General features: G+C 41.0%; 1 protein-coding gene across 1 annotated transcript in view; it reads right to left on the bottom strand.

Annotated features, from left to right (window-relative positions):
* Positions 1–275: 275 nt before the first annotated feature.
* Positions 276–13008, bottom strand: part of LOC140229031 (galactose-3-O-sulfotransferase 2-like) — a 52524-nt gene continuing 39791 nt past the window's right edge. Inside the window, exons 3-5 of the mRNA XM_072309292.1 lie at positions 7031–7686; positions 3048–3287; positions 276–1283 (exon numbers count right to left, since the gene is read on the bottom strand). Of these exons, the coding sequence (XP_072165393.1) occupies positions 508–1283; positions 3048–3287; positions 7031–7686 (1672 nt within the window). The 3' untranslated portion in view covers positions 276–507. The remainder of the gene's footprint in view (positions 1284–3047; positions 3288–7030; positions 7687–13008) is intronic.

The raw sequence follows: 13008 nt of genomic DNA on the forward strand, positions 1-13008 counted from the left end.
ATTTGTCAGAGAAATGTGGCAGTTGTCACTGATGACAAGTTTTATGAAACAGGCCCCTGATGTCTATCTATAAAGCACACTATCGTGCAAGTCTGACTATTTTCCTGTTAGCTGCAATGGTATGATAAAGCCGAATTCATCTCGCCATTCAGCTACCTCAAAAACTACTTCTAAAGGTACGCATTCAATAGTAGCATTAGCACTGGCAGCATATGGAGCAAACTTCAATTCATCGCAGGGTCCTTTGTGCGCAAACTCTATTTCTCTGTCGGCAGCTCAATTCTTAAATCTTTGAATAACGTACAATTCTGAGAAACATTGCTTGTGAGGTACAATCTTCAGTCATGCTGGGAAATCTTGTGGAACCTGCCCACATTTAAAAATCACAAGAAGAAAAAGAAGAAGAAGAAGAAGAAGAAGACAAGGAAATGATGTGTATTGCAAATGACATATAATGCTGTGTACTGCATACATTCAGTTGGAAAGAGATGGCAGTGGAGGAATTCACTACCTCTCTATTTTCTGTTGTCTGTTGCGACTGATCTGCTGAGATCTCAGGATTCCAATGTAAGTGAGTTCAGGCCGCGTCATTTGATCACATAGCTGGTTCCCTTTCGCACTGGAGCTGAGAATAAAACTGTTTACACTTATCCCTGGGGGATAATACACACGCCTGTCACCTTGCTCCTTGGTGGCACCAATGCAGAGGCGAGACAGCTCTTCGTTGCGCCGGTCGAGCTCAGCGATTTCGCGGGCCATGCGCTCGTGGCCAAACTCGGCGATCCGCTGCCATAACGTCCTATTGAAGTACCGGTATAGCGCGTTGTCCGCACCGTTCCACTGAATGATGCGCTGCCGCAATTGCCCAGAGAGCGGCCGCACCGACGTCTTGCTGCGGGCATTCTGGTTGAAGAAGACAATATCCTCAAGTGTCCAGCACAGCTTCTCCTTCAGAAGAATGAGGGATTCCTTGAAATGCTCTGCCACCAACACCAGGTCAAATCTCTTGTCGATCTGCTCTATGAAGGTTTTGACCCTACTGTCATCCCTCTCCATATTGCGGGCATCCAGGCCCATGTCAAAGAGCATTGGGTTGCGGCCGACTTGCCTAGCAATGCGTGGTTCCATGAAGAAGAAGGCTCGTGGTCTCTTCATGAATTGGTCCAGCGGTACCCGGAACCTGCCATCAAAGCGATAGTAGCTGTACATACTCTCAAACTGGGATGCAGGGTTTCTCACCAGTGTGATGTAGATGGAGTCTGCCGGCATCAAGTCTTCCACGGCTGAGGGGGAACAAAACAGACGGACAGATTTTATTTATGATAACCGTCAAATACCTTCACTCATCAATCTTTGTTTGAATATACAGTTTAAATGCCTATAAACATATCATCCGCTGAAAACTAGATGGGCGTTACCACAAATTTGGGGGGTATTGAGTTACTGGTATCACATTCCAGAGCTTGATCTCCTCTACATCATGGTGTCAATTTTAAATTTTTTTCATTTTCAGTAAAATGATAAAAAACTGCTTATAAATCTACCCACTTTTGATGAAGGAAACTTTCAATTTCATGAAAATTGATTGTTTTGTTCTTATGCTCAAATCACAGAATGCCATAGCACGCTTATGGTTCATTGTCTTCTGCAGCAAATTGAGAACAAGTCTACTTCAAACATATTCACACTACATTTTGTACGTCACAGAACCACTTAAATATAGACACCAACTGCTAAACTGTCAACACCTTGCAGAAGTACCTACAGTGATGAAAAGACACCTGTTATACTGATAGAGCAACACCCCTTAAGAGTACTAATGAAAGTTTAATGTGTGCTCAAAAACACAGGGTAATCAATCACTCATCTAAATCACTGAAAAAGGTTGTGATACGCTTTTCTGAAGATTTTTGTTAAAATGTTAACATACAGAGAAATATGGCATACTGATGGCCAGATGGATGGGGGCATTCTTGTGAAGTGTGTATACGTGTAGCGTGTAGCGTGTCAGTATCCTCAATGAGTAGGAAAGCACACTGCTTTTGGCTATCTATGATGTGTTATACAACACCTAATTAGACTGTAGCTATCCAATTGGTCGATTGCCCATCACGTGACATTTAGTTAAAAGTTCCATTGCATGCTGTGGCTGTCAGCCTTGCAATTTTGTTTGAGCAAAACTGGATAGCACATGGCTGACATCACCCATTTCCATTGACTTCCGTGTTAAACTCACGATTGACCCCTAAGTTTTTGTTCCATTGCACGACTCTAATGTCACAATAAACAAACATTAGCTGCGTGCACTCAACAATTACAATTATTCTTATCACTCATTTTTGTAAACAACTTCTACCCATCGGCTGCGCGTATGTATGTACATGGTGACTGTGACCGTGTACAATGTACTATCGCACTCGTGACCATTCACTATTTGTATAATAACGAGTACATTCATATCAAACCAGAGGCTGACGCGAGTTAAAACGATAGTATAATTCTGGGACTTCAGCTTTCTAACTTTTCTGTGAGATGAAGAGATAATGAGAAACCTCTGAATGTGAAATATTAATGAGTATACAATTCTCAGAGGAATTCAAAGTTTATTTGATGAAAATTGGTTTTTAAAGGGCCGAGATATTACAAAAACAAAGAAACTCTTATTAAAGGTGGTACTCACCATTTACCAGGACCACTCTGTTTTACATTGTTTTTGGATTTCTCGGTCATTTTTTAAACCAATTTTCATCAAATAAACTGTGAATTCATCTTAGAATTGCATGCTCTTTGATATTCTATAAGAGGTTTCTCATTATCTCACAAAAAATTGGAAACCCGAAGCCCCACCTCAACAAAAACTAGACCATCCCTTAAACAAAAAACATAAAATGGTGTCAAATGGTATCAAAAATATCTTTTGATTGTGGTAGAGAAAATCTTGCCAGACAGCAACGATGTCCCATCATCTGCAATAGATCACTTTTAGGAGACAGCCCGACAGGTTTTTAGAGTTTGGGTCTAGCCGTCGCTGATGTGCGTTCACTAACCTTGCTTGTCGTACCGCATGTGATTGGCCAGGATGTTGTAGTGACCCCCGTTGGCTGGCATGACGTACCTCTCATTGAAGAGATCGGGACTCCCAAGGTACACGCCCTTCCACGGGAGGGCAAAGGTCAGATTGTGATTCTCACCCCAGCGGAAGAGGATGTTTTGCATGGTGGAGCTACTGCACTTGTGTGTCTTCAGCATGACGATGTTGTTCTTGGGACTACAGGTTCTTTGTCTCTCTGCACACAAAAACAAACACCAAACAAAAGGACAGTGTTATAAGCTATAGGATTTCAATAGAGATGATCTGATGAACAAAACCTTCCGTGCAGTCATCTAAACCTACGTTATACAGACTTAAGAAGGCTTGGCTTGCAGGTGTTACTATTTATATAAAAGCGATCAAAAATAAATACACATGTATAACAAACACAACCTACTGTTCTAAATCAATGCATGGGTATCCTCCAGCAGCATATCAGGGCAATTACCCCCCTGCTGAATACTGGTTAGTGATAAGGTTAGAGTAAAGATTAGGGTTAGGGTTAAAGTCTGGGTTAGGGTTAGAGTTCAGGATTAGGATTAGGGTTAGGGTCAGGGGAAGGGTCCATTCTAATTGCCCAGGGGTAATTGCCCTAGACCCATCCTCCAGTCACCTGAATGTTGGCAAGTGAATAGGATGTGACCTTCCCACCAATGATGGTGCTAAACACATCCATCCCCCTGTGACCTGCCCCTGGGTAAATACCATTCCACCATCTCCCCTTCCCCAAACATATGTGGTGCATCATTATATTACACAAAGTTGGAGACAATAAAATGAGGTAAAATGTGCTTAAAGTGGGCCTACATGTAGGCAATATAACCTTTACAGTTTTTTTTTTAAATTTAGTTGTTGCTTTTTTCATATTTTCTTTCTAATGAAGTAGGCAAATTACATATCAATATAAAGCTAAGCATCTTACGAATTCATATCTGCAGAAAAGCAAAATATCATTATCCCAACATTATGGCTTTTGTGCTGACACATCACATAGACCTACAGTGTGTCTATATATCCGCTATATAACGGTATATCATGCTCCCTAACTCTTATCCTTCTGACGACATGTGGTTTACTTCATCCCCTGTCATATGTGTGAGCGACTTGGTTATGAAATCAAAATATCCTGACTCTCCTTCCAATTCCATCATCATGTACTGAGGCATCCGACTTTCCTTGGGGGAAGAAGACTCAAAATCAAACAAAGATATATGGAATATTAACGTCTTCATGTCAATGCTACAAGGATGTGACAAGCATATACTTTCATTTCCTTTTACATCTCAAAGGTTTTCATCTTCCATGATAGCATTATGCTGGAACACTGTCACTTCCAATCTGTACACATTTGCATATACGGCCGTGGATCAAGGTTTTGCTGCTGAAACGACTGTCTGTGCCTTCAAATTAGCTGTCAGCACTCGTTACACAGCCAGTAGCGATTCTTGTTGTTACTTCCATTGCAATGATACTGCAGCCATTCCTTCCCCTCCACCCCCCCCCCCCCCCTTATGACCCACGCGAGAACAGACATTGGTACTGTCTCGCTACTATAATCAATGTCCCTGGTGATCAGAATGTGAGCCTTTCCTTCATTTCCACGGACAAAGTTCTGGTAGACTTCATATTTTCGAAAGGACAGTTTGTTTTCAAAGTTGCCATTTTTAGATTGGCTTAGTTAATGGATTAAAAAAAGTTGTCAACTTTCCCGTTCAAGGTCCAATTTCAGTGAAACTTGTACAATACCATGCCATCATTTATTTGACTGCTCGACTGCTACCATTCATTCTACTCAACATGATAAACTTGAATATGCATGTAGAGTGACACTACACTTTATAGATGAATACCGTGCTTATAATTTCAAAACAATCTACCCTCAAAAGATTCAAAGAACCAAGGTTTATATCAAGATATAGTATAACAAACCCCCAACCCATAGGCCTACACACAATCACACACAATTATACAAACACACACTGTAGCTGGGTGTACTGCATCATGTTTTCAATCTTCAAATGATTTTTACGCTACCAGCATCATAGGCCTACTTGAATCGGGTGGGTGGGTGGCATCCCTACAACCGATGCCACCTGCCCCCGGAATCAGGAAATGTTTGAGGTTATGCCATTACCTCTAAACATTCAAAAAGACTATTACCATCAATCCCAAGGGCAAATAATTCACTTCCTGAAACTCCACATACATGTACTTGTCTGGGGTTTCTTTACTTCACCCAGTGAAAGCAGTTCCAGACAAATAATGAACATAATGCATGCCTAGCCAATCATGGAGAGCATATAACTGAGCCTTTGTGTCAACACTTTCCAGCCTACAAAGCTGGTGCATATCACCTGCTGTCTAATAATAGAACTTACCTATAGTTCCAGCTTTAGGTCATACACTTGACCTTGTTGAGACAATTTGTGTCTCCTTTAAACATTGTCAATGATATCATATCCCATTCAACTGCATGATTTACAGCTGACATTGCTCATTACACTGTCATGTCCCACACACTGTCTCCCTCATAAAGCTGGACCCAGAAATAATGTACGTATATAAATTGTATCAGCAGTATGATTCCCAGAGACGCAGGTAGTGTAGGTAGTTTACAACAAAAGGTATGAAATGATCATTTGATGATGCCATTACTTCTCTGCTTTTGATACTTGTACTTTAAAGGGTGTGTACAGTTCTGGTCGAGGTGAGGTTTTAGCTTATAACGTTTTGCGAGATATTCAGAAACCACACTATGAGATGTCAAAGAGCATGCAATTCTAAGGGGTATCAAAAGTTTATTCGATGAAAATCGGTTTTGAAATGGCTGAGATATCCAAAAACAAGGTGACACAAGGAGATCCTAATAAAGTTGCGGCATGTCGCCTTTTATTATTAGCACTTTTTTGGATATCTCAGCCATTTGAAAACCAATTTTCATCAAATAAACGTTGAATCCTTCTTAAAATTACATGCTCCATAGGAATGTTCAAAACACGAATCCCCACCTCAACCAGTACTGTACAGTCCCTTTAATGATAAGGGTGATAATTTTGGGGATTAAATTTTTACTCTGAACTCAAAACCTTGTTCGTTGTAACAGGAGCGCCACTTGAACAGATTGTGAATTTTGCTGTTGGGGACTCAAAGAGTGAAGATCTCACTGGGTTTGATGCCAGGGAGATTGCACGTCTGTCCTCTTCATCTCTTCCCTCAATAACATCAAACCCTTCATGTACTGTATGTTCCCTCCCTCTACAGCAACTATGCTGTATCTAAAAGTATGCAATGCTCTTCCATCATTCAAAGAGTAAAGAAGTCATCAAAAAATTCTTGCTGCTTGCTGGGAAGAATCTTTATAGCCAAGAGCACGAACTGTAATATTTCTAACATCATACACACATTCAGTATTGTCAAAAACAGGAAAGAACATTTTATCTCACATTTCCATGATTTTGGCCATAATGAGCATACACTTTGTACATGTACATGATCTAAGCCACTTTCCTTTTTCTATCTTACCTTAAATTGTCAACATGACACATTCAAGCATTTGCATTACCACATAGGCACAAAATTGTATCCAACTTCACTATATATAGTTTCTCCCACAAATTGTTCTAGGGAGTTCACGATGTATGATACTTTTTGAGCTGTTCGTTCCACATAGAAGGCCACTTTACAAATATATTGACATTTTTAGACACACACTCGTGTTGTTGGTCCCAGGGAACAAGATTGTGGATATATCTGCTGTAAAAAATATATATGCCAGTGCTTGAAATCAGTTTGGAATCATGCATGAGATGTTGCAAAATGTCATATATAACAAGCCTAGGGCCAGTCATCTGTGATAGCCTGTGTAATGAAGTTTTGCATTAAATATGAATACATGTTCAAGTCACTTTGTAGTCTCGAAGAGGGATGTGTGGAAGTTACCTTTTCCTGCATGTGCTTCTGGATGTCTAAGGATATCCTGGATCCCAGCATTGTATTTCGGTGGGTAGAGGCTCCTCTCGCTGGCAATTCTCATGTCTGCCATGTCGCTGCTATCTTTCTTGGCGGCAGTCTCCGATTTGATGTCAGCCACCCTCCCTTGGTCATTCACTGTGGAGAGGTGTGCCACCACACCACGTTGCCCAATTATATCACCACTTCTTCTCTCACCCAATGTGTTTCCAGGTTTTAATTCATCCCCTGTATTCAGGTTGGAAGCCATCTTTATAATAATCGGGGAATCCATGGCATGGCGCCTTTCCCCCACACCATCAATGCCAATATTGGTTCCCCTGGCAACAGCAGGTTTCCTCCCATCTCTTTCTTCTTTAACACCATCATCCTGAACTTGATGTGGATCAGTGTCGCCGTCTTCCTGCAGCCACTCATCATCTAAACTTTCACTCCTACTTTCCCACCCATGGTTTTCCTTTTCTTCCTCCTCCTCCTCTAAGTCATCTCTCTCATCTCCTTCCTCCCCCATCTTCTTCGTTTCAATCTCTTTGACACGGGCATCCTCTCTCCAGTCTGGCAAGATTTCAACATCCTCTGCAGTTCTCCTGTCGTCTGCCGCTCCTTTGATTTGTCGAAATGGCCCCCTGGAGAGATAAAAAGGAAGTAAATCAACAGAAAATTATTCCATCTGCATTTCCAAAGAATTCTACAAAGAAAGTCACAAAATGATATCCCGGTAGTACTCATCCTGCATCTCGAATGAGTCATGCAAATTTTCTGACTGCATCTACATCATACATCTTGAGAAAAACTGTACCATGAACATACTTTAGGTACAGTAAACCATCACATGAAATGCGAATTCCAAGCCCCAGTTTAAGTTAGTCTGAGAAGAAAGAGTACCAGCACAAGAGTGTAAATTCGATCAAAACAGGATCACCAGCACAAAGTAAAGAAGTTATTATGAAGTGTAAAAAATTTGCCAATCTTTGCAAATGTGTTGGAATAAAGTAATACTCCTTCTACACTGTAACTTGTCATCTGTTGATCTGGGGGGCATTTCATGAAGCATTTTGTTCGGATATTTTTCTGACAAACTGTTACAAGCTACTGAAATCCTTGCATTTGATTGGCTGAGAGCAACTTTGTTTGACAACTTTGTCAGACAAAATGCTTCATGAAATGCCCCCCTGTTTGTGCTGAACAATGTGACTCCTACCACTGACTGGAGCTATAAATGCTTGGTGTAGCTCCACCTTGTAATCTATTCAGTACTGATATTAAAGTGCATTTAACCAACAAGTTTGTATTCTTCATACAAACACATTGGAGTCGCATGCTTGATGTGACAGAGATCATGAAACAGCTGTCGGATGGAATGTTGACAGCAGTCAGCAGACTGTGAGGATATATTACAGCGTCTTTACACTACCGGTATGGTACATAGCTCTATGCATATATGCATCTCTGAAACGTAAGTAGCAACAAGTTTTCTTGCAAATGTGAACCCTTATCATTCCTGCAAACTAATTCTCCACTCAGCATGTCCCCCTTAGGTGACATGACATTTGCTCCTATGACATTTGCTCCAGGAGGATTTATGATGTAGGGTTGTTGTTGTGATAGGGTTTTAGGTTTGGCTTGATGTGAGGATTGGGATTATAGGGTTAGGGTTATGTTTGTGGGTACAATTTAAGTTGGCTTAGCATGCAAATATTTCATATGTGTAGGAGCAATTGTCACTGGAGCAAATGTCCTGGAACCCCAACCCCCCCCCCCCCTTATGATAATCTGATGAATACAGCTGCATAATCATATGAACCACATTTGAGGGGCATCATATTCATCTGGCAAAGAAAGCAAGCAATCAAATTCCAAGCATAGCTAAGAAGATGTGAGTGATGCCTCAACTGGGACCAAGCCACCTCTGGAGTCAATTGAGATTTACCCTTAGAAAAGAAGACCGACATCATCTTTAATTCTCTTAGCATGTGTGTGAATGTGTAGGCCTACATGTGTAGTTTATGTAAAATGTTCAACTTACACTTGGCTCTAAATGCTTCAGTTCAACAGCAAACAGACTGGACAATATAAAATTATGATAAATAGACACAAATTATAAAACCCCTGGAGACTTTATCTCTGAGGAATCACTCACCTGTATGTTCTCTATAGATTGTTTCCCTCCCTGTCAGACACATATATGCACATCTCTAAAGGATATACAGGTGAGCGATCATCCTGCTAGTATAAATATCTCTGAGGACAATCATTTACATACGGTGCATGTACACTGTGGCCCGAATTCACGAAGGTGGTACAAATGAAACCATGGTTTAAACCATGGACAAAAACCATGGAATGCCAAGTGTCGCATGCGATATTTCGCTACGAAATCAGTCATTTCGTCGATGAAATTATTATTTTGTAAAGAAATGACAACATTTTGTAACTAAATGAACATTTCGTCCACGAAATGATAATTTCGTTAACGAAACAGTCATTTTGTCGACGAAATGACCAATTTCGTAACGAAATATTCTGTTTGACACTTGGCGCTCCATGGTTTTTGTCCATGGTTTAGACCATGGTTTTGTTTGTACCACCTTCGTGAATTCGGGCCTGTATGTCCATTAGAGATGTGCAGATGGGTCTGAGTCAAGGGAAACAGCATCTATTGAGGACATGCAGGTGGACGATTATCCTGATGATAGATTTACTGCTATTCAAAGGTAGCCCTGCAGATGACAGAATAGGGGACTGGCTGGATTGCTTTGACACACACATATGTGGGAATAATGTACTAATCATTATTCCTTTTTTTCTCTAAGTGGCTGCAAATGATATAAGAATGGTTGGTAGTGGTGGTCTGATTTAAACTGATTACAGTTATTTCCACAGATTCCAAACTGCAACATAATGCATGAGATCATATGATACAAACACAAACATACTTTCACATGAATGACCCGACAGAAATTGATTTTGTTTGTATTGGTCAAATTGTATCTTTTCTCATCGCGTCCTTTTTGTTTGTTTGTTTTTTGCTGTTGTTGGGTGTTTTTTTTTTTTGTTCGGGGGGGGGGGGGTGTATCATCATGCAAGTGTCTACACTGTTTTATCATACTACTGTTTCAATCTACGATGTAGACCAATTTGAATAACAGGAATTTAAGTGATGAATGAAATGGATATGTCTTGAGAACATCTCAGCAAATGTCTGACTCCATCCTTTTATAGTTCTGCTGCAAAGTACACAACCTACTTTGTATCAGGATTGATCAGAACTTTTCTTTCTAACTTAGCACTCATCATTCTTCCTCAAATATACACAATGGCCCAGGGGGCATATTTCCCTGCTGCCTGTATACAGGAGTAAATATCTCTCGGTACTCTTTCAAACGCCATAGTCTCTGCTCAGACTCACCCCGCGTTCACATTGTCCCCCGCGCCGCGGGGACAGCCTCAAGAGATCTTATCTTTTTTACGACTGACCGTTCACATTGGTATCTCATCTGTCCCCGAGCTGTGGGGGCAATTGGGGCTTGGGGCGAGCTCTGCCAGGCATAGCGCGTGCGCACATTTGATGACCACAGCTGGACGCTATCAATTTCGCCCCAAGGTCACTCTCCCCTCCAAATCTTGTCCCCGTACCCGACTTGATTCGCGGGGACGAGGGGACAAGTCCCAGCGAGCGTTCACATTATGGTTTTGGAGGAGAAAGTCCCACAGCTCGGGACTTTCCCCGCGGCGCGGGGGACAATGTGAACGCAGTGTATGATGTACAGGTATGAACAATGACTAGATAGCGACAACACTAACAAGAAATGAAATCTCTGTCTTAAAATCAGTGGGCACCTTGACCACAATGGCCAAATGTGAGATCATCAGAACAGCAATGACATGTTGATAGAGTGGTCGCCATGGTCAATCCATCCCCACGGCTGCGCCACATACAGACCCATTGTTGCCAGGACTGCCGCATTTGATCCGTTGCAGCAACACAAGCAACTCCAGAAACAGAAAAAAAAAAGGGCCTGTGCTCTAACTAAGGCAACTCCAGAGCAACGTTTAAGACCATCTCAAGACAAGGTGACAATCAACTAGTCAAAGAGACGACTCCCCAGTTGCAGACCAGATTAGTCACGGCGATGTCTCCAAGACCTGCTGAGGACTGGATGAAATCTCCAATGAAATTCAATGGCCCAAATTCACAAAGGTGGTACAAATTTACACCATGATTTATGCAAATTTCTTCTGCGTAAATACGATAACAAATTGCACAAGCCAAATAACAAACGCGCATTGATACTATATGCATGTCAAAAGTATGCTTAGTTCACACTTATTTTACACTATGGTCTCAGTGTAAACCAAGCCAATGTGTTGAGTTTCCTGCAACATCCCCGAGACCAAGTTCGTCTCTAGGAAACGTCGTAATATAAAAACATCTCTGCAACCAGCAAAGACTCTAACTGCCATCTAATGAGATACCCACTATTTGGATGAAGATGCAAAATATATTATATTTGTCACCATTCTCACATGGCCTCCCCCCCCCCAAAAAAAAAAAAAAAAAAAAAAACTCATTTGGCTGCAAGCAAAGCACTTTAGACCTCCAAATTGTGCACGTCTGAACAATGACCGCAGCATAACTTGCCACCTACATGTAGTGCAGTTTTAGTGCATTATAGGGAAATACAAAACATTTTTTTCCCCTTTACTACCGGTACATGCCATTCACACACTGTACAAGGCAAATCATCATGAGAGTTGGAAAAAAAAAAAATTCAAAGACAGACTGATTTGGGCATCATGGTAGATCATAACAGCTTGTGATTTATTTATTTCTTGCATTAACAAGTATTGTCTGTTTTTGCATCACATGAATATATATATATTTTTTTCTTTTAGACCACTAATTTTGGGTGTGTGTGAACTGGCAGACAGAATCATGGCTCTGCTTGTCTTCATTCAACCCTCCCCTCAGGACGATTGCTGACAATGTCCTATGTAGGCCTACTGAAAAATGAAAACAAAAACAGGGAACCGTAGACAGCAGAGAAAAAACTTCCCACGTCATCACGCTTTCATCAGTCATGTAATTGGAATCATATTACACATAAAAAGACAATGACGTAGTTAGTACTAGAATTGGTGAACAACCATATCCACCCATAATATGACACCGGTACTCGAGTTCATTCACACCTCACAAATGTACCTGAAAAAGAAATTTAGAATGACATTATAATCCATAAAAGTATTCATAAATCAAGACCTACACCAGTGCTTTCTTGGGAATTTATTGCTCTATATGGACACCCTATAGCTATTAAAACAGTTGCATGCATGTATCTCCGAGGAATGATAGAAATAAAACAAGGTTTAGCTACAGAGACTAGCATACTGCAAATACACTATCTGATGGATGAAGCCACTTGCTAGTGCAGCTCTCGAAGTGTGTGAATGTCATAAATCTTATGTACAGCCCAGAGGCCCCTCATATGCCACAGAATAAAAGAGGGTCGCCCTCCATGGATCTGTAAGGGTGTGTTCATATTCCAATCAAATTCAATCATTTTTCATGTTCTACAGAGTGTGAGGCAGGCCTCAAATATACTTGAATAGTTTCCACATACCTGGTTTACCATGCACTACATGCATCCATACTGTGAAATACTGCTGTATTTTGTGCTGATATTTCATGATATGAATGCAAATACATTGCAAAATACCATGGTATTTAGGGTGATAATTCAAACTTCTTCCAACATATGCATACAATACTGAGTGTGAATTGTGCCATGAAATACCACATTCTCCAGCTGGTCTCAAAGACGTCTCCATAACATCTCCGCGACATCTCCAAGACATCTCCTCAGTCGCAGCAAAGTCGCAGAGACTAATTTCGTCCGCAAGCTAGAGTTCTTACTGTAAATGATTTGTATTTCTATGTCAGTTGA

The sequence above is a fragment of the Diadema setosum genome, chromosome 5 (assembly GCF_964275005.1).
Source record: "Diadema setosum chromosome 5, eeDiaSeto1, whole genome shotgun sequence".
NCBI classification, from domain to species: Eukaryota; Metazoa; Echinodermata; class Echinoidea; order Diadematoida; family Diadematidae; genus Diadema; species Diadema setosum.